Source organism: Pochonia chlamydosporia, chromosome 2, assembly GCF_001653235.2.
Source record: "Pochonia chlamydosporia 170 chromosome 2, whole genome shotgun sequence".
Classification (NCBI taxonomy): domain Eukaryota; kingdom Fungi; phylum Ascomycota; class Sordariomycetes; order Hypocreales; family Clavicipitaceae; genus Pochonia; species Pochonia chlamydosporia.
In genome coordinates, this window is record NC_035791.1 from 1,622,998 (window position 1) to 1,644,295 (window position 21,298).

At 51.3% G+C, this 21,298-nt stretch overlaps 6 protein-coding genes across 6 annotated transcripts; 2 read left to right on the forward strand and 4 right to left on the reverse strand.

Annotated features, from left to right (window-relative positions):
* Positions 1–2,849: 2,849 nt before the first annotated feature.
* Positions 2,850–4,514, reverse strand: VFPPC_02637 (basic-leucine zipper (bZIP) transcription factor; the record flags this gene model as incomplete). The annotated part of the gene is made up of 1 exon (XM_018282254.1): positions 2,850–4,514. The coding sequence occupies one exon, from the start codon at positions 4,512–4,514 to the stop codon at positions 2,850–2,852; it is 1,665 nt and encodes a 554-aa protein (XP_018146645.1).
* Positions 4,515–11,573: 7,059 nt separating this feature from the next.
* On the reverse strand, positions 11,574–11,921 carry VFPPC_15535 (hypothetical protein; the record flags this gene model as incomplete). Its single annotated transcript, XM_018293288.1, has 1 exon — positions 11,574–11,921. The coding sequence occupies one exon, from the start codon at positions 11,919–11,921 to the stop codon at positions 11,574–11,576; it is 348 nt and encodes a 115-aa protein (XP_018146647.1).
* A 1,242-nt stretch (positions 11,922–13,163) lies between these two features.
* Positions 13,164–14,149, forward strand: VFPPC_02641 (calcium homeostasis protein Regucalcin; the record flags this gene model as incomplete). Its single annotated transcript, XM_018282256.1, has 2 exons — positions 13,164–13,575; positions 13,668–14,149. 2 exons carry the CDS (start codon positions 13,164–13,166, stop codon positions 14,147–14,149), a joined length of 894 nt encoding a protein of 297 aa, XP_018146648.1.
* Positions 14,150–15,154: 1,005 nt separating this feature from the next.
* VFPPC_02642 (FAD binding domain-containing protein) lies at positions 15,155–16,857 on the reverse strand (the record flags this gene model as incomplete). Its single annotated transcript, XM_018282257.1, has 2 exons — positions 15,155–15,286; positions 15,343–16,857. The coding sequence occupies 2 exons, from the start codon at positions 16,855–16,857 to the stop codon at positions 15,155–15,157; spliced, it is 1,647 nt and encodes a 548-aa protein (XP_018146649.1).
* A 942-nt stretch (positions 16,858–17,799) lies between these two features.
* VFPPC_02643 (C6 finger domain-containing protein) lies at positions 17,800–19,214 on the forward strand (the record flags this gene model as incomplete). Its single annotated transcript, XM_018282258.1, has 2 exons — positions 17,800–17,922; positions 18,072–19,214. The coding sequence occupies 2 exons, from the start codon at positions 17,800–17,802 to the stop codon at positions 19,212–19,214; spliced, it is 1,266 nt and encodes a 421-aa protein (XP_018146650.1).
* Positions 19,215–19,471: 257 nt separating this feature from the next.
* On the reverse strand, positions 19,472–21,112 carry VFPPC_02644 (hypothetical protein; the record flags this gene model as incomplete). The annotated part of the gene is made up of 1 exon (XM_018282259.1): positions 19,472–21,112. The coding sequence occupies one exon, from the start codon at positions 21,110–21,112 to the stop codon at positions 19,472–19,474; it is 1,641 nt and encodes a 546-aa protein (XP_018146651.1).
* Positions 21,113–21,298: the final 186 nt, after the last annotated feature.

A 21,298-nucleotide genomic window follows, 5' to 3' on the forward strand; every position in this document is an offset into this window, starting at 1 on the left:
ACGTCTTTGCAAGGTACCTGGCTACCAACTGCTTTTCCTAAGTCTGGCAGGATAGCGTATGTGCTGCTGGATTGGCAATTATAATTATAGCACTACAAGCAAGAATAGAGTTTTATTCCCTAAATTTTCTGGGAAGTAAAGGCGAGGCCCAAGCAAACATGGTAATTACATGCAGAGGAAAAAGGTATATAGGGAAAATCCACAAGCAGTCTGGTAATTACCTACCTACCTAGGTAGGTACCTAATAGGTACCTAGGTAGAGCATTTTGTGTCACGCCACAGAAAAGGTCCATGTCACTTGATAGACCAGAGGGGTCGCTTGTTAGTTATATCATTCCCAAATAGGGGAGGTATATATCTCAAATAGGTGCGCGTATAATGGCAACCAGATAACGTTTACAGTAATAGAGAGATTTAAACTAGAATACAAAACTTAGAATCTACTCAAGTAGTACTGTACTAGGCATAAATAAGGTAGGACGGTCTTTTCCCCTCTACTACTTTCTGTCTTTTGGTTACTCTTACTTACACTTTTTAACCCCTGGCGACCCAACTCTTGTCTCTCGGCCCTTAAGATGCAACTCTCTCTTACTTTTATTATTACCGTAGCGCTTCTCATAGTTTCGCCAGCGATTGCTACGCCGTCGTTACCGCCGTTAAGGCCGACTTATCGTGATCAGCGGTTCCATGACCACTTACTTTGGGAGAAGGTGGAGCCTACACCAACAGGTTGGCCGTGGCATAATCCTAAAGGTCTTCGTAAAGGTCGGCCGCGCGCGACATCGACTCCCACTCCCACACCGTCTCCATTCAATGTATGACTCTAACTATGACGCGGTTGTTCTGCTTACCAGACCCTTCAATGTTCCCTGCACTTACTAATTGTAAAAAATAATAACAGTGTATCCCATCAGACTATAACGATGGGACTTGCCATGGTTTTAGACGTGGCAAGGCCGTAATTAAGCGATGTTCTTCTTTATCACCGGTACGTTAAGTCTCCTAAATACCAAGTATATCATATCCAAGCTAATTCGATGATATTAGTGTCCAAGGGGGAGAGGCGCAAACCGAAGATGTACATTCGTTGGTACGTTTGCCTGGTGCGCGGATGAGTAAGTCCATCAAGCTAGCAGTCTTTGTACTTGTCACACTTTGCGCACTGTAAATCGATACGTTTCTATTTTACTAAGAGCTCTTCCGTGCACCTTCTGACTGGGAATAGATCGAGAAGAAAGGGAAGACCGAAAACGCAGCGTTTCGGTTACGGTGCAAAGAGGGTGGTGCAGACCAGCTGAGCCAGTTGAGCCAGTTGAGGCAGTCGACGTTTTTGGAGCTCCTGGCAAAGTGTGGGGAAATTGGACCGGTGTGGCTTCTGCTTCTCAATCTTGGCTTCAATCAATTGATGTTCATCACCTCAATGTTCCCTCCCATGTCCTCCAACCAGTTGGCCTCATTTGATGGCTTCAAGGGACTTCATGGGACCCGCTTCACCCACCTTGCTCCGTATGTTCTGGTGAAATGTGAGGCTTGTCAATCACCCGATGATGCCGCTTTCGTGGCGCAACCCTTACAGTCGGTATACTAGACTTTTGAATGCAAGAGACGCCTCGTATTTTTGTGGTTTTGTCGAGGTCATATGCGGCCCTTGTGCCATGTCACCAGTCATTCATTCAATTGACTGCCACCAAACGATAGTTTGTGTAATAGCTTCTCCCACAATCGAGGGCCTCACCTTACTTCATCTCACATCGCATCGGGTCACCTCGTTACTTCTCTACCCGTTGCGTGGGTTAGCAGGCACCTGAATGTGAAAAATTAAAGCTACAAACGTGGTATCCATTCTGTTTTTCTAAGTCAACTAATCGACTACATCCATAATCATACTAACTCAGGTACTCCTACTAATGAGGGCAAAGTCCGCTCTGCTCAGTGATGACATACACATACAATCCTTGGAAATTTTGAATAATAAAATAAAAAATAAAAAACGCCTCCAAACACCACAGCTCTGCAGCTTCTCAACCTTCTGTTACTAGAATCCGTGTTCCTGATGTTCTGTAATTGCTTTGGGTATGGGTATCTTTTGTACATGCGCACGCTTCCCCTCAGTCGCTTCCGCGACGGGTATCGGGTGTTCAGTAAGAACGAAATAAAATGATGTAGGGGGTAAATAAATTTGAAACAGAGGAGAGAAAGAGAAATGAAACATAAAACGTGAAAAAAAAAAAAAAAAAAAAAAAAAAAAAAAAAGATAGAAAATAGACAAGAGCATCGAGACTCCAGTAAAAGTTTGGCGCTTCGGTCGAAAATTCCGACTCGTCACATCTCCGTCGTGTCTCACAGGGAATTGCTCTGCAACTCTGTGTTGGAAACACACAAACTTCAGTTTGGTTAGCGATATTAAATCCCAGTCATCAAGCAAGTTCGCAGCAGGGAGTTCGACAGGCGCGGGTGCGCGATAACTCCGTCTTCATTCTGTCGTGTATTCCCTTCACCCTCTTTCTCACACCTGTCAGCCAACATTTGCCCCCAAGACCCCTAGGCCCCCCCATATCAGAATGACCGAAAGGACTGTACTGAATGCAGGCTCTAATTCGAATGCTAAACGCCAGTCGCCCGGCAAAAACATGTATCGTCGCTGGAGATTATAAAAGTATTCAAATCGTTAGATACAAGTTCCCATGTATCCAAGGGCGTCGAGTACTCCGCATGTCTGCGTTTGAAGCTGTTAACAACTGCGACCTGTCTCTAGAACTCCGAAGCTGCGCGTTCCCTGCACCCTGCCTGTAATCGTAATTTTGACAGGCTTAGGGTACGGCATCATATCACACTCCGACCTTGTTGCATCACCAAGGGTGAATCTGGTGGTCTCCCGACTTTCTTGGGCCAGTGGCCCAACCCGTTTCAACCTGACGGGGAGGCACGGGTCGCCATTGACCTGTCCTTGGATCCCGTTCGTGTGCTTGTCCCGGCCCAACATGTTGGACCGTTGGTGGTGGTCCTTCCATCGCTCTTAGAGGTGGTAGCCGTTCCCCGCCCCCAGACGATGCCGCAGAAGGAGGGCGAGGCGGAACACCGTATGGTTGACCATGAGCCGACGCCAACCCAGACGGGGCCACCCCAGGAGGAAGCCCAGGTCCCGGAAACTCTGGTCGTTCTTCCATCTTCGGTAGTTGTACTGCTCGATCTGCAGAATTAGGATCGCTTACATAGCCTTGGCTCGTGGTAGGCATGAGGTGCTGCGACACGGGGCTGTGGTCTGTGTGAGAGCCAACACTCCTGCTTGGAGTTGGGCTTCGCGGCCCGTGTGCATGCTGGTGAATGCCGGGTGTTCGAGACACGATCTCTCGAAGTCGATTTCTCTCGTCCCTGTAAAAATCGCGTTGTCGCCTTAAATAGTCTATTTCATCAGACATTTGTTGCCGCTCGTCCTTGAGTTCCTGTAGTTGCCTCACGTTCTCCTCTTGGAGCGTTTTTTTCTTCCGACGATGTCTTGTAGATGCTTTCGCATTGCGTTGACGTTTTTCATCCGCCTTCCTGGAGGCTTGTGAATAATCAACTTGGACGGGTATTGGTGTATCACTGCCTGGCAATGTCATGTAGGCTTGCTGTCCCTCCATCCCTCCTGGCCCGGACCCCATGCCGGATCGCCGCATGACCTCCGTCCAAGTCGAGGAGCCCTCAGGTGGCCGACTAACAGCTGGTAGTTGACCTTGTAGCTGTCCGTGTTGAAATTGAGAGTGAGAGGGCGGTCCATGAACCTCTCTAGACGGTCCGGCTTGCCCCTGAAGGAGAGAAACGTCGGAGGCCCGACTCACTGGTTGAGAAAGAGATCGTGACGGTGGAGTGAGAGATTGAGAGCCGGAGGCATGGGCAATTCGTGGAGTCTGATGTAAACTGGGAAGCCTTGGTTCGTCCAGGCCTTCGCCTTCGTAGGGACGTTTGGCAGGAGATACTGAAGGGACGTAATTATGCGACCTAGGCTCGAACTCGCGAGGGAAACCGCTACTTTGACTTAGGCTCGAGGGCCGCGCCACCTTTGGGCTAAGAATTTTCCTGGGTTCGCTCATGTTTGGGAACGGATAGCTCACCGTTGGTGATTGTCGTTCGGATCCCGGTGGTCCCAAGTTGAGGTTTCCTACCGGGGTTCCGGGATATGATGCCGACGCCGAGTGGCCAGGAGCCGGATGCCGCGTAGCGCCATGCGTCGTCCAAGATGAATATGCGCTGGTAGACTGTCCCGCTTGCGAAGGGGTATCATGGACCCCGTGTGAGTCCCTTGGTCGTGAATCTGAGGGGTTCAATATGTTCAGCATGCCTAAGGACTTGGAGCCAGGCAGTTGTTGATCTCGACCAGGGGTCTCCTTGGGTAACAACTTCACTGTATCACTATTCACGTCATGGCCACCGGCGGTTTGTCCAAAATGGCGAGCTCCTGATTCTCCTGATGTGACCGGAGACGTGGAAGTTCGACGAGAGGCAGGTCGAGTCGCAGGGTCTCTCTGGGACATCGAGACCTGAATCCCTAACTGTCCTTGGTCCTGAGGACCAGCACATTGATCTCCTCCCTTATTTACCGCCGTTATTTGTGTAAAGCCCTGGAATGTAGGTGGTGCCGGTAGATTCTTGTTTCTCCAGGAGGGAGTAGATGGAGTGCGAGGAGAATTCGGAGTGGTTCCGGCTGTCGAATCGCTAATCGCAGAACAAGGACTGTCTTCGGCTGTTGGTGCCTGGAGCGGCCGATCAGTTGATGGTTGCGCCAGGTTGGTGAGAAATGATCAGGACCGGCTGGGAGAGTAAACCCAAACAGTCCCAACAACAGCAACTCAAGAATCCAGGCAAACCCGACCCGCGATGGCAAAACGCATCAACAGCCTCTACCGCCACAAGTTTTCGGCGAATAATCGTTGTGACAAGTAGAGAGAAAGAGAGCTACAACAACCCCGAGCAGGACGCAGCCGGCATCAACCCCAGCAATACTAACTAAATAGTCGCTGGAGTGACAGAACGCTGCGAAGGTAATCAATCTGTCAGTATTCTTAGACGATGTATCGCGGAGTATCTTGCAGTAGCAACAATCGCTATTCTTCCCTCTCCGTAGTCATGTCTAATCTCGGTCGTATAGATCAGAAGTCTGCCTAGCATACAGCCTCTGTCCTTTCCCTCCGATTCTTTGCCACGTTTCTCCAACCAGAGACGTCCCTAACGAGGCCGTGATGACTCCTCGAAGGCTGTCTATCTGTAGTAGAAGGGTCGAGACAGGGCAGACGAAAGCTCTCAGCAAACAGCAGACTCTTTATTTCGCTTTATTAATTATGAGCCGAGAGCCGAGAAGAACTGATATGTAGAGAGGGAGAATGGTCGACCCAGTTCAAGCACAGCAAAAGGTTGATGATGGGTCTTCGATGGAGGAGTAATTTTCACCAACCTTTGAGATGACGGCCCCTGATAGCTATGATTGGCGGTAATAAGCAAATGTGACCAGAGTGCCAATGAAAAGTGATCTCAACAGCAAGTCGAAATGTGGACAGGGCAAACAACGCAGTTTCATGAGTACAGATGTAAATGGTTGGAGCTGACCGAATCACACCGCAATGAGACGTCCGCCACGCCTGATTCCGTTCTTTTTTCAAGCCCAGCTCGAGCTGTCTCACGGAAGACGAATAGGAAGATAAGGTGTGCCAAAGGAAAGAGGAGCGAAAGAAGAATTCAAAAAGAGAAATCAAGGTACAATAGAAGAAGCTCTTGATGTGTTGGCTGCGCACAGGACTGGGCAAGGGTCCTTCATAGGATACTAGCTGCCAACTAGTCTGCACGGGAGTACCTCTACTTTCTTGGAGAACACCCCAACTTGACCCCGTTCCGTTGACTTGTTCTACCCGACCAGCATCCTGTACATACACCATATGTATTGTAGAACGAACAGGGGGTGTAGTCTTGCAGGCTCCGCGGTGCTATGGCCACCCTGGCCGCGACAGGGCTCGGATGGTTGGGTGGCTATTTGGTCCAGGCCAACCTGGGTGCCAAATTTCCTTTTCGCCCTGCTCCAAGACACTTGAAGGAAGCAAGACTTGGACCTTGGGGTTCCATGACGAAAGCCAAATTGTCAAACATTTACTGAACCATGAGCAGGTGGACTCTTCAGCATCTGCGTCCAGCTTCTGATACCTAGTCACAGCATACCGAATCTCCCTTTATGTATTAGAATTTTGAGGCGCCTCAACAAATCCGACCATGACACCGCGGAAAATGTGACCCCTACCTCTTGTCTGAATGTCAATCGGGATCCAATATAGATGAATGACAGGCGGTTTGATCACTGCCATGCAACTTGCCCGTCCCGGGTGCCGGGGATAGCTCTGGAGGAACAGGCCAGAGGAAGCTATCGTAAAATAAGTGGCGCAGGCGGAAGTCTTCCCGAGTCGACAATATGGCTATTGGGCCGTAGATGAGCATGGTGATGCCGCGTTATTCGTAACAGCTAAGACTCCATACCTAGATAGTCAAGTAGAGCGGTCAAAAGGACTTGGCGGGCCATTCGAACCCAGAGTTGACGAATGGGCGAGGCATACGCCATAAAATCCGTACAATGGGGACCAGTTACAGGCTGCCCGTTTCAACCATGCTTATTATTTCGCGAGCTCACGAACTTTGCCAGCCCAGCCCAGCCAGCGGGAGGTACGGTCAGACCCATGATATGTCGGGTGTGCAGCAGGCGACGTGGATTCCCAGTTGAGCGGTCGATAACATGGCTAGTTCAAAGTGCCTGAGTGGGTCGACCTACCAGTCTCTAAGCTTGATCAAGGCTAGGCTAGACACCCAAGCAGAGTGGCCACATGCTCGAAAGAGACGAGACAGAGAGACAGAGAGACAGACCACAAAAGCAATGTTTTGCAGACAAGAAGTGATTGGAACCAGACGAGGAGAGACAAGAGAAGCGGTCGACAACGAGCCGCGATCGCCGTTCCAGCTTCTGTCCCTTGCTGCCGCATAAGGGGCATTTGAACCTTACAACTGCAACAGTCTTGTTGTAAGTTGACCAAAATGGATCGTGGCTGACTACAAATGTGCCAGGGTGTGGCATGCATTCTCTGGAAATATCGCCTGTCATGCCGTATTATTGTATGAAGGAGGGCGGGCATGTCGTCCGTACTCACATCACATATCTGGACTTTGGCCAGTACACAGAGTTGCGAGTACTTGTTTGTTCCCTGGCCATCTTATTAGTGAAGTCTCCCACCAGCCCCGTTTGCCACCGAGAGGAGACAGACCAGGTCTTTGCCTATTGTGAAAAGTTGGCCGTCATATTGACAGAGCTGCGACGCTGGTTCCTTGGCTACGGAGATGAACCCAAACCCAACGATGAACCGGTGAACTTGAGGAAGTGAGTTCCAGACACGGCCTAAGAGGTGCTGCCCCGTACTGTTCGAGAACAGTCATGAGATGTACATTTGTACTATCAAGTACCAATTCCGGGCAGATGGTGAGCAGTCTTGTAGTAGCCACTCGGTTCAATGTTCCAGCATGGCAGCTAGGCATGGGAACAAGGAGCGGCGAGGCTCGTGGTGAAGAAGCCTTGGACTGTTTGGCCATGACAGATAGTACCACCACCGCACTGCAGCCCTTGACCCCTCGACAGGGCGTCCACATCAGAAAGATCCTCTCATGATGATGTCTTGCTTCAGGACACGCGTGGGGAAAAGAGTGGAGCGCAAGCTCCTGTACCCTGGTCCTTGTGCCGGAGTGCGCCTCATCCTTCAGGCCCGTGATCCATCCTGACGGTCATTGTATTCACTCATCGCATTGTGCCTGACGGCTCGGGTCGAGTCAACGAGCCACTTGTGGCATCCTCCACCAAACAAATTCCACGGTCCATTTCGTACCCATACAGCATCTGAAATGGCATTCACTAAACGCTCTTGTGGTTTGTACGTGCTATGATAGTACTTTACGGTTCCGCAACGGGACATCGATGTGTTCTTGGTGCAACCAGATTAGATGTGTGTAACTGTAGTGGCGGCTGCAGACGACACAGCTGATGCTGTCGGAAGCAGCATCAAGGCGAAAAAGCCACTTGGCACCCGAACATGTTGGCCCTGGCACAGAGTCGACATGGTCTTTTGTTGGCTGGCGGAATGGTTGGTCTAGCGCTCAAATGATATCGAAGAGTGAAGAAGAGGAACCAGACAGCTTCAAAGTGTTGCGCCTTGTTGGCGGCAAAAGGAGGCCAAGCCTTGACAGAGTGGGGGCCAAGACCGTCTCCAGACAACCAGACTTGACCAGAAGATGCAAGAACAAGAATCCGCGCCTGCCTTGAAAGTTCCCACAGCTCCGCACTAGCGTCAAATCAGCTGTGGCGTTGAGAGTAAGCTCCAAACATCCAGACAGGCAAACAGGTCGAGTCCTCATCAACCTTGACTACTCCAACTTTTCACAACGCAGCTACCAGCCATTGCCGTCGGTCGGTCGATGCTTGAATGCCCCTCATGCCGATCAGGTGCCCTGGCCAAAATTGACCACGGCGTCTGAAGCCAGAACCGAGAATTGGCCACCCATCGAAAGCCGTTGACGTGCTGGGAGACGAAATAGGTCTTGGGGAACTCAGGTACAGACTGGTCGCTCCGCAGACAACCTCGTCATTACAACGAATGTGGTCACTTGCATCGATTTCCTTGATGACTTGGAGTCGCTGCAAATTGAATCTTGTCTCACATGGCACGTTGCTTTGATTTCTCTATCGTCCCGTCATGTCTAATCGTGCTAAGGATCGAATGGTGAGATTCTCCTGAATCAAGTCAATATCAGTACGGAACACCATGAGCATTGTTGCTCTACCAGCTTGACAGTTGTCTTGTCAGGTCAGGTCAGCTATAAGACATCACTGACTGCGCTGTTTAGACCAGAGTGTCTCTTGATAAACCGAAAAAGGAGGCACCAGCTCGCATGGGCAAGTCCTAATACAGAATGACAAAAACAACAATAGTCACTGAAAGTCATTGACTTCGCCATCATCCATTGGGCACCCTATGACTCTAGTCTTCGATCACCTACGCCGTCCAAGAGGTCAAGTCGCATTTCCTGCATACTTGCAGAGGTGCACAGCCCAACTTGGAAGTGGTCAAACACTCGGACGCGTCCACGATTCCTAAAAACTGACAAGGCATGTACTCCACGCTGTACTCACAAGGCACCTGACCTGGTTCCCTCGCATTTCTCTCGTGGCTGTTCCCCCAAAGATGTGATCTACTACCGAATAGTTGATCGGCTGTGATATCACCCACATGCAGTGTTGCAGCGCTCCAGCCTGGGATACCTCACATCAAGACTCTGTATCCGCGTCGCACCGATACCCCATCTCGGATTACTTGTGGTGGAGGTTTGCATACGATTGGGCCATCCCGAGAGACAACACGCTCCATGGTTCACAGCATGCACCACCGGCTCTTTAATCCTTGTCGAAAAGCTGCAATGGCTGCAAGCCCCCACTGGCAGTACCCTGTCACCCGTCCAGACCCCAGCCAAGAGGACATGCAGCTACTGGATCCAGCACTGTGGTTAAGTTGGTGGGCATGATCCAATTTCTACCAATTGAGTCAACACCACAGAAGCAATGTGCAAGAGTTCTACCTCCTGTCAGGTCGTGATGCTTCCTGGAGCTGCCAAGGCAGTTGGGCGCCCTTCTTCGTTGCGACAAAGGTTCCAGGTCATGGCCACGACTCCAAACCACAACACTATAGCCGGCTGGCACTGGTGGCATTAGTGAAAGCCTCTTTCTGGAAACCATGACCGGAACGTTGCACCAGAGTCCCGTACGGGTTTATGGAGTACGAACTTTTCATTTGACAGCCAATGTTAGCCATCCCGTGTGATTGCCTAATTTCGGAGTATTCATATTACCTCAGCCGCCTAATATTGGCGATGAGAGTGACCCTGGAATGAGGTTGTGGCGCCTTGATTCCATCCATACCTGTGTTTTCCGTCCTGCCCAGGAGGTCCTGCAAGTGTTGTTTGCGCCAACAACCCAAAACCTTGGTGCGGTGACGAAGCATGGAACAGGTCCGACGCTGCATCCACTCACCACCGTTGAACATGGGCACCACCACCGCCAGCCTCGTTCTGGCAAGGTAATAGACAAAATTAGCAGTTTGCCTCCTTCACAACCAGTGATGGCTGATTGGGATAGTCGCGCGGCCCCTGGTCCGCTCTGGCGGATGATCTGCATGTCAACTGGTTGACGAGATGGCGGCGAAATGAGATGCGAAATGACATCGGCGGACTCATACCAGGGCAATAATTGCCCTACAGGCATTGCCGCCGTAATTGTTATTTGGATGGAGTACCACTTGCATCATGACACCCCTCAGCCAATCCTTGGCTCATACTCTTTACGACTGTTGCTTTCAAAACATCACATGGTCGGGAAATTTAGCTGACCAAACAGGGCCACTTTGTGCCGTTCAAAAATACAAGACAAATTTGATTCATTATAACCCCGGAGGCTACGAATTAGAATCTTCTCCACGCCAATGGGTCCTTGCCCACACAAGAACTGTATCGGAACCTCTGGTCTTATTCGAGGTACCTTTTGGGGAAATGGCTGTATTGGCGCCAAGGGCATCCATAACATTGACCTGTATTTGCAGTATGGAGGACAACAGCCATTCCACACCGTCCACACACTAGCTGATAAACAAAAGGGAAAAAGAAACGACAGCCGCCGGCAGATCGCATCTCGCACGCAAGTCCTGCACGGACGATGCCTACCATTGCCGCCCATGTAGGCAAGGGCGGGCTTTTTCTGGCCCCGATCGCTGTCATGCAGTCCGCCCCTCCGCATGGCATGGATACAACCTGACTGCAGATTACTAGTCGGATAGTTGAGATACAGTCTGAGATCAGAGGAGCTGCGTGTCGGGGGGACGAGTGCACTAGCAACCCCCGAGCTCGGAACATGCCAGTTAGGACTCAGGACCCTAAGCAACGGAGAAGGAGCCTGATTCTCGTACCTCTCGCAATCACTTGTTGGTGTCATACATCAACCGGGGACTGGCCTGGAAAAGGAAATTATCTCTTCATAATTCCACCTGGCTCTACTCCGTACTCTCCTAGCCATCTCACCGTGATCTTAGTCACTCAGCCTATGAAGACCAAGGAAAGTAGCAATGTGAAGGCAGAAGTATTCCGCTCAGGCTGGCTTTTGCGCCCTGTGGCCCGCACGGCATAACCACTGTAGGGTACAGGCAAAAGTTTGAGCAGCACGCCAGGACAAAGTCGCGTTGGGTTTCCTCTTCAGCGGGCTCAAAAACTGGCGTCTTATCAAGCCTATCCGTTGATGGCTTGCATCTCATCTGCACCTAATGCCTTTCAGCCTGACATAGCTTCAGGGTCAGAGTTCGGCCGGTTCATGCAGGCCCCGCTCATGATCCGATTATTATGGTGAGTCTTGTTTTGCCTCTCAGCTCAACCAGCTCACTGGCGAACTGTTGACAGATTTGGACAGATTTGGCCGTGCCTAGTTTGGCACCAGGCCTCAGTTGGCCCGACCATTTTGGTAGACAAAGAAACAACCATCACGCCAAGTAAGGAAACAAAGACGCCTCGGATGGACCTGTGGGCGTGCTAGCGTGGTGGGGATCAATCTGACTTGGGTCTCTTTTTGGACCAGCAGAGGTGGAAAGAAGACAGATGCGGCGAGTGGTGCGCCCGCTCGAGAATACCCAACGCTCATGATCCGCATATCCTTCCTCGACTCGGAGTTGGTGTTGCTGGTGCTTGGAGTAGTGTTGGTGCCTGATGATGTGTTGGTGCCACGCATCGTGAGAGACAAGGTCATCCACTCCGTAAATGTGCAGAGTAGGGGGATGCCCAACATCCAAATAAGCCACCCTTGCACATTCGCTATTACTAGCTACAAACATGCTACAACGTTGGGGATGGGTGAAAAACTGACCACCCAATTTCTGAGTCCCGCCGTTCTAGCTACAGTCCAAGGGTGAAGAGCTATTCTTGCCGCTGGCCGCTGTGGATGAAGAGCTCGTCGGCGCCTGAACGGTCGTCCCGTGTCCCCGGTGGCAAAATGGACCTGAATGGCCAATTCGGAACAAGACTGAAAGGTGAGCAAAGCAGCGGTCAGCGCAGAGGATGTGGTGCGTCAACTCATCATGGAACAAGCACACCACACACCAGTAGTAGCATCGGGCCAACCGCATCGAGACGCATCCACGTGAACCACTGTGGCTCAAAATGGCCGTTGAAGTGGTCTGGTCGGCTCTTCTGGGTCATCTCAGATAAGAAATCGGCAAAGAATATGAGGTCAATACAGATCACTTCCCGGCCTCCCGTTTTGATAAGGCAGTGACAGGATTAGACAATGGCTACTATTTGAGCATGCGGGCTGAAGTGACGTATAATATTTGTGTTTCTAGCTTACATCGGCTGTCTAGCAGCGAGGGTTGCTGCCTCCTTACAACCGGGACGAAGCGCCATTGTCCTGTGCTGGTCAACACCCATCTGGAGGCCCTTGCAGAACATGGTCAAGCGGATGTTTTCATTTTTGGAACGCCAAACACGGCTGACGAACGGTGACCAGGGCTAGAAATGCTATGGTTGCTCGGTACTTTACGGATAGCACGGAGCTGAGTGACATGTCTGCCACAAATACTGGTTCGTCCATCGAGAACAGTCGCTCTCCGCTCAGGTTTTGTTGTTTTGAGGGCGAGATGAAGTTATAGGGTAGCTTGAGGATACCGTTACCAAGAAGACACGCCAGACTCTTCAGCCACAAGACGGAGAAGAAACAGCCTAAACGGGAAAATGTAGATGCGTTGCTGCACAAACTTAACAAGTTGACTGGCGCCAGATAGCCAGCCAACACCATGGAAACATTTGCCGTCTTTCCGGGCTCATGAACATCAGAAAAGGAGTCCACGGAGATAAATTCAATATCCTGCAAAGTAACTTCACGTCGTGGAACAAGATAATCTCTCAACTCTGGGTTTCAAAACCACACAGAGCAGGGTACCCCGCCGCGAACAACCCACATCAACTTGCAATCTCACCTTGCAATCACAAACAGCACCGCCTGGCTGAACGTACTTTACATGATATGAGAGAATTGTCACAAAGGCACACGACGGCAATAAGTTTTCTGCGAGGCCAATATGCAGCACTGGACGGTGCGGTTGCCTTGGCTTGACCTTCACTGCGCGTTAGCAGAAGGGCCGTTTTATGAGAAGGAAACCGGCACAATACGTTTTGTGGATATCAAGAAGAAGCACATACACACAGTATCTCTTAGCCAGGGTATTACTTCACTGAAGACGACGCAGCTCGACATATGTCCAACGGTCACTGCTGATATCGAGGGAGTCGACCCAAGGGAACGCATTCTACTTGGCGTCAAGTATGGGTTGGCAATTCTTGATCGGAAAACCGGGACATATGAGATGCTTGCGCCGTTCAACACGCCGAATAATGAGCGACTTCGCAGCAACGATGGAGCAGCCGATCCGCATGGGTTCTTTTGGGTTGGCAACATGACGGACTTTGGCCACGGGGAGTTCCAACCAGAAGGTAAGCTTTCTCAACGGCAGGCCCCAGATTGTCCATTTTTCGTCAGCCTCCATGTCTGTATTCATGTTAACCAGGATATATGCCTTACATAGGTGCCTTGCTTCGATTCGGCAAAGACACCAAAGAGAACGTAGTCAAGGACCTCACCATCCCCAACTCCATAGGCTGGTCCCCGGACAACAGGGTCATGTACTACACACACTCGAAGGCTCGCCAAATCTTTGCCTTTGACTACGATATTGTTTCTGGGGCAGTTTCCAACCACCGACTATTCTACCAACACCCCACATCCGGAGAGCCGGATGGTTTCCGCATTGATGTGGACGGGAACATGTGGACCGCGGTATACGGCGAGGCCAAGGTGCTCAAGATCAATCGGGAAGGCGAAGTCGTTGGAGAAATATCTTTGCCGACACGCAACATCACCTGTGTGCAGTTTGCCGGTACCGAGCTGGTTATTACATCCGCGGCCGATGAAGACGGTGAAGATCAACTCAGCAGGGACTATGGCGGTGCACTGTTTCGAGTGGACGTCGGCACGACAGGGCTGGAGCAGTTCAAGTTCAAGATGTAAGTGGCAAATGAAATAAAAGCCAAGGGTTGGGCGAACCCCCCCTTGTTGGTGACTTACAGGGCTACATACGTACACAAACCAACGGGCTCCATTTCACATGGCATGGGATTAATGACAGACAAGGGGTGTCAAGTGATCAAACATCGGTATTAGGTGAAGAAACAAGGGCTTTTTATTGAACTCGGACCAGGATGATTTGCGCGACGCATTACGGAGTACCGCCGTTGTGAATTGTGATGCATACATAACAATCTGTAAAACACCAAGACGCCACGATGAGGTCCTCTATCTGATGATCCAACAAGTTCTGTCTCGTATCCAACCCACCCATCACATTGATACACGCATGCACATAAAACATGCATACAGGCGCGTTCCCATATTATCCCAACCCATCGCTGCACCCAAGCCCAAGCCCAACCACGACTCACGACGAGACTGGCCATGGCTCTTTTGCCATGCCCACAATGGCACATTTGGCACAATGGCGGCATTCAAGCTCCCTCACCCCTGTCATGCAAAAACGCACAGGCACGAACCCAACCACCCTTGACTCTCTTTTTTTCCCCCAGCCCATATCCCGCCATCCACGATGGCACACAAACACCAGCCCACGAACCGTTCGTGGGCTATCGGTGTGTGGTAACTTAGGTTGTCGGTGTAGTGTGGAGCCGGGGGGAGGGATCTTCACCGCTGGAACTTTTCTCAACGTACGGCGTTAACTATTGATGTGCCGAGGTTTCGATTGACACCTGAACGGGTTCAGCGTATGCGGTGTGAAGTCCTGATTATACGGTGTAAGGTTTTTTTTTGTAAACGGAACGGCAACGTTCGAGGCTGGAAATGTGATGCGTCATATTCATCCTGTTACATCCGGCGAGACATTGATGAACGACAAAAAAGAGTAGAATAGTTGTGTCGAATTGTCATTGTGACAAGGTATAGGTTATCTTGTCATGCTGAGGATTGACAGAACTTCGTGTCCTGTGGGCTGTGTGAGAGACCTTAATGGCCGCGGAGGTGAGTGATAAAGTCGGACATGTTGATGCCTTTGGAGCGGGATTGTTGGAGATGTTCGGCTGCAAGAGCGAGTTCTTCGTCCGAGGGCATATTCACAACCATCATGTAGAGGATATTCTGTAAGAGTTAGAGATGTTACTGTCAGAGTACGTGTGCAGGAGTGACAGGCTTACCTTTTTCAAAGCCTTCTTGACAAGGCTCCCGGGTGTAGGCAGACCTACTGGACCAAGACGGATAAGATCCTGATCTCTGGGTGACCTCCGTGAAGCCATTGACGGTGTATGTGAACGACTCTGTCCTCCATACGGGGCATGCGGCGCAGGAGCATTCGAACTCGGCCGATTCACATATCTCTCCTCTTCTCTACCATATCCATACCGGCTATACAAATCACCATCCCGTCCCCGCGAGTACTCATCACGACCATCCTCCCTCCTCTCCTCCATCCTTCCCGAACTCCTACTCCCCATATCCGGCGGCGTGATATACCCTCCCGTAATCAACGACCGAAAAGAACCACTCGCCGCTGGATGATTCGGATCCGCAAACCTCGACGTAAACTTCACCCCCGGCCCCTTGACAAGACTACTTCCCGCGTGCTTTCCCGCAAACTTGGCTTGCGCCCGCTTGTCATAATAGTCCGTGATGTACTTTTGCGCCTTCTTCATCTTCTCCTTCGCGTTCTTGGACTCCTCCACATCCTCGGGCGTCAGGTCCTGACCGAGACCTGGGAAAACAAGGGGTGCGGATTCGGGGATTTCCGCCTCGCACGCGTGGCCACTCGCTTCGCGGAAGCGGTTCTGAAACTTTTGCATTCCCGTGCTGTTGGCTTTGGATATGATTGCGGATGAAACGTTCGTGCCTGGCAGATGATGGGCTTCGTTGTCGTCTTCGGGACTGTATGTCATGATGAGGCAGTACAGGCCGCGGGGCATGAAGATCTGCGAGTTGGCCTTGTCGAGGAAGGAGTTGGTGCGGGTTCTGCTCTGGACGTCTTTGGCGGCGGAGATGGATACCTGGATGGCGATGCCGACAAGCATGGGGAAATGGGGGATGAAGGAGAGTCCTATTGATGCGAGGTTGATGGCGTCGAGCCACGGCGACGACTGGGTGGATGTGTCAAAGGTTGTTATAAAGTCGAGGAACATGTCTTGCGAGATGCCGCAGGGACCAAGAGAAGGGGCATATGCTCTGATGAAGCCGCGGGAACGGGTCTTGGGTCTCTTCTGCGGGAGGATGACGGGTTGAGAGAGTTTGACACCGGTTTCATATTCTGGAGCGGGATAGTCTTGGAGGAATTTCTCGATGACTTCGACGGAGGGAGATGTGCTTCTGCTTCCGTTGGGGGTTGTTGCTCGTTCTGTGTACGGCGGCGGACTGAGTTGGTCCTGAGCCTCGTCTAGCTTCCATAGCTTTTCGTCCTTGAAGTCGTCGTCTTTTTCGTGGTCTGAGAGAGGGGGCGTTGCTAGTTGTCTGGTCGTAGGGCGGTTCTCGTCTGAGGAACGAGGAGATGTTGGAGTGTGGGAACGGGAGGTTGAGTCCGGGGAGAGACAGGCTTTGCGGAGGCGCTTTCGCTCTTTGTAGGAGGTTATTCCTTCGGAGGCTAGGCCGATGCCGCTTGCGAGGCCTTTGACGAGATATCGCTTGACGGGCTCGAGGGGCCCGGGGCCATGGTTGGGATCAGACATGGTGAGGTATTGACAGTTCAGTACGTTGATGGTAAGTGGTTGACAGTGAAGTTGAGTGCGTATGGTGAGTTGTAGTTAATAATTCAATGTGAGCTGATGATGAAGAATGTTGGAATTGTTTCAAAGTTTGGATGTGATTTAAGTGTAGAAGTTGGTTTAATTGTCATGGTTACTTGATTATTTGGCATTCTTATGGGATATATATACATCGCAGAATGTCCATCTTCTGAAGCCATCTTCACCAGCGACAACACCGTTCCTGAACGAGCACGAGCACGAACACAAACGACCAAACATGTGGCTTAAGCATGCAGACATATTGCTTAAAACAACCGCACCTCTTCTCCAGCAACCAGCCTCACACTCCTGCAGTCCGTCCGTCGTTCCCAAACGACCATCAATATCTGAACGGGAACGAGAACGAGCAAGCGTCAGTCCATTTCAGGTAATTAGCGGAACAAAGTGGGGCCTTCGGCATCGGCGCCGGACCTCTGTGCCTCAACTTTCGCCCAATGCACCTTCCAAGTCATCATCGGCTATTTCCATTCTCGTCCATCTCCTCCACACGCCCATCTCTCCCGTCTTTCCCGTCACACCAAATCCGTCAGCCCTGCGGGGCACTCACACTGACTTCATCTCGTTGCTCTATCGTCATGATTCGGATCTACGGCACTGCACTGCCCTTTGCGACCTGATTGTCGCTGTAGCTAACGGCTCGTGGGCGTCTGTTCCCCATTGGAGGCATCAGAGTGCGGATGCTGCTCGTTTGAGGCATCTGCCGAGCTGTCACTGTAGGGCAGTTTATAAGCCCCTCTTTGTGCACGTCGTTCTCGTTCATCAACTGCATCCCAAGCGGCTGTCTAACGCACTTCGCTGTCGTTTATTTCGTGGCTTGTCTAAGAGATCAAGGTCCAAGAATTGCGGCCAATCTATTACATAACCATGGCGGGTTCCGAGTCTGCGAATGGCCTCGAGTTCATGCAGCCTGGGCAAAAGCGGCCGGCCAAGTTATTCCACAAGAAGTCGAGGACGGGGTGTCAGCGATGTAGGGCCCGTCGAGTCAAGGTGAGTGAGATGCATGATGAGTGAAATGAAATAAGCCTTGGCTCTATATGCCGTCTGGTTTCACACTACACTCACTCACAACTTCACCCAAAACACAAACTCACTCACAACACACAACTCACTCACAACACACAACTCACACAACTCAGTGCGATGAAGCAAAACCAATCTGCTCAAACTGCACCCGTCTCAGCCTAACCTGCGTCTACGACCGCATCAAGCCCGACCAGTCTGACCCTTCACCACCCTCCTCCTCCAAAGACCAAAACACCAACTTCAACCCAGAAAGCATCATCGACCCCCCCGAGTCCGAAGCCCGGCGCAAGCTAGAACTCTCCCTCTTCTACCAGTACTTCTCCGAAACAGGGCCCTCCATCTCCGTAGACGAATCCTCCCACCCCTTCTGGGTAGACATCGTCTCCCAGCTCGCCTTCAAGTGCAATGCCCTCCTCTACTCCCTGTTCCTGCTGTCCGCGCTGCACCGCACCAAGAAGTCCAACTACACGGACAAGGAGTCCCTCAACCACAGCAGCACCTACCTCAACATGACCCTCCGCGAACTCAACCGCGAGATCGAGCACCTCTCGTCCGAAAATGTGGACGCCGTCTGCCTCACCGCCAGCATGCTCCGCATCTACACCTTTGTGCGCCTCCAGGACCGCGACCTCGACTCCTACGTGCCGCCGACGTCGTGGCTCCGCATGACGGGCACCAGCAGCGCCGTGTTCCGCCAGTCGGCCGAGATCACGGCCATGAACCCCAACTCGGTGGGCATGCAGATGATCGACCTGGTGACGCACCTGCTCGACGAGGAGGAGGAGCGCCTCCACACAAGGGGCCTCCTCCACTTGATGCGGCGCCAGGACGCACACGAGCTGCAGGAGTCGTGGGACGAAGACGTCCAGGACGCCTATCTCTCGACGCTAAATTACATCGGAGGTATTTGGAAGGCCATGCAGGACCGTCAACCCCCCGGCAGCGTGGCAAGGCGTCTCATCGTGTTCCCGCTCTTCGTCAACACCCGCTTCGTCGACATGGTGGACGAGAAGAGGTCTAGGGCCCTGGTCATCATGGCGCACTACTTTGCCTTGCTGGCCATGTTGCGAGGCTTTTGGTGGGTGGGTGACGCGGGGCCGAGGGAGGTTCGCGCCATTGTCAAGGAGTTGCCGTTGGAGTGGCAGCCGAGTTTGGCTTGGCCCTTGGAGATATTGAAGGATCAGATTGTCTTTACCCATGATATGGAGGTGGATAAGTTGTCAGAGTATGCCGCTGGGCTAAAGTTGCAGATTTGAATTGTACACCCAGAGGAGAAGCCATGGTTTCAATGTTGCTCTAGATTTCTACTATTTTGTCCATGAAGCTGATTTATTTTGATTGGAAACGTAGAATATGTAACCAGTCTCACGAGACTTTGATCATGATCATCTCACCCAACCATCAACACGTTAACGAGCCAGAATTGCATGTTACGGAATGAATACACAAGTCAATTACAAAGTCTTCTACATCTGGAATAGCCCAGCTCCCCAAATTCGTCCCCTACTGATGCTCATTCTCGTTGTATTCCCGTCCATTGAGATCTGTATTCCCGTCCATTGAGATCCGTCTTGATTACCAAGTCGTCCTTGTGTCTCATGTGCACAACAATTGTCAAACCTTCAATTCCCAATTCATCTGCTGCACTCGTCTTGGCAGGAGTAGGTTCTTGCCCCATCGCCACGTCACCCAACTCGTACGGTCCGAGCATGGCTTCGCTATTCACTATTTCGTCCCGCAGATCCTCATATCTGTTTCTCCAATTGCAAGAATGAGAAGATTTTGGGGAGCTTCGTCTCACGCTCCCATCTTCCTTCTCATCTTCTTCGAATGCCGGGTTTGGTTTAACTGTAGGGCTTTCTTCCGCCGCATACATACTGGCCTGCCTTTCGATATCCTCTTGCGCCCTCTTCCAAGCTAGCGAATTCTCAATAGACCGAAGACTCACTCTCGGCTCTGTAAATGGGTCCCCAAAATTAGAATTGCTCGTGCTCATTACATGTGACGCACTGCCCTTGTGGCTACATCTTCCAGATGTCCCACCATGAACTGTAGATGGCTTAGAAGTTGTGGGGTTGCAAGACTTACAGAGCGTACTTCTGTGTGAAGCCCTTGGTGCGTTTCTCTCGGCTTTGGTCAGACTTTGTCGCCATTCCGATGCTGGTGTTCCAGTGGGTATAATCTTTGAAGGAGACCCGAGTACTGCATCATCCGTCTTTCTTAAATTCTTCCTCCATTCGGATGGTGTAGAACAGATGCTTCGTGGTTGGACCCCTCCTGGGTTACTGGATACCTTTCGAAGCGGCGTTTGAGTCCCTGGAACAGGGTTCGACGTAGAGGTAGGCTGGTATCGGGGCGACTTTCCAATGCTTCTGAGTACTGGCCAAGGATCTGGCTCAGTACTCGGAGTTTGTGGTCGAGGGCAAAGCTGCGTGTTTTGCCTGTGGCGTTTGTAACCAGTCATGCTCGGCAAATCTGGCTCAGCACTCGTCATGGCGGAACGCTCTTTCAACACAGCGTCTGTGACATTTGTGCTCGCCTCTCCAGTAGGCTGTGGACCGGCATCATCGGTACGTACCAAACCCTTGGTCTTCATATCCACGCTTGGTGGTCGAGCTGTTTGCGAGCTGGTGCTACTGCCGTCGCCTTTTGAATTATGCCTGATGGCCAATGGCTCTGGGCAGGAAACGGAAACCATATCAAGATCCTCGCCCTCTTTTTCCTCCGAAAGCGACTGATTCGGGCTTCGTTTCCCGGAGCTTGTAATTGTGTAAATTGAGTGATTACTGCACCCCGTTATGTGTGCTTCAACCGTTTGAGGACTGCTCTGAACAGCATCTTCCTCAATATCATGATTATTTGATCTGCTGCTGAAAGAATACTTGGCATCTTCACTGAGACTATGCAGACGTGATATACGTGATTGCTTGGTTGGCGTGTCGGTGCTCAGCTGATCTCTGGGGATAGCATTCCCAGGAACTGACGACATATCACTGTCGTGGTCCAGATGATCCGAATCATTTGTGAGGTGTTCCACTGTATTCTGGGACTTATGGAGGTCTTCTGCCTCTCGGTAAAGTTGGTCGATTTTGTTCCGTAAGTTGTCGCCCAAGTAGGCATCTTGGCGATTCATTCGTGGATCAGTGGTCTTCATAGATACAGCACAGCAAAGGCTGTGTGTCTCAGCCTCAGGTTCAGAAGTAGCTTCTTCGTTTTTCGTTTGGCGTTCCGGCTCTCCAACAGAGTCACTGGGCGTCCTGTCTCCAAATCGACGGGGCACACAATCGGAGAGCCGTCTTGGTCGTCTGCCGCGAGCACTGGACTTCGTATTTTGCGGAGC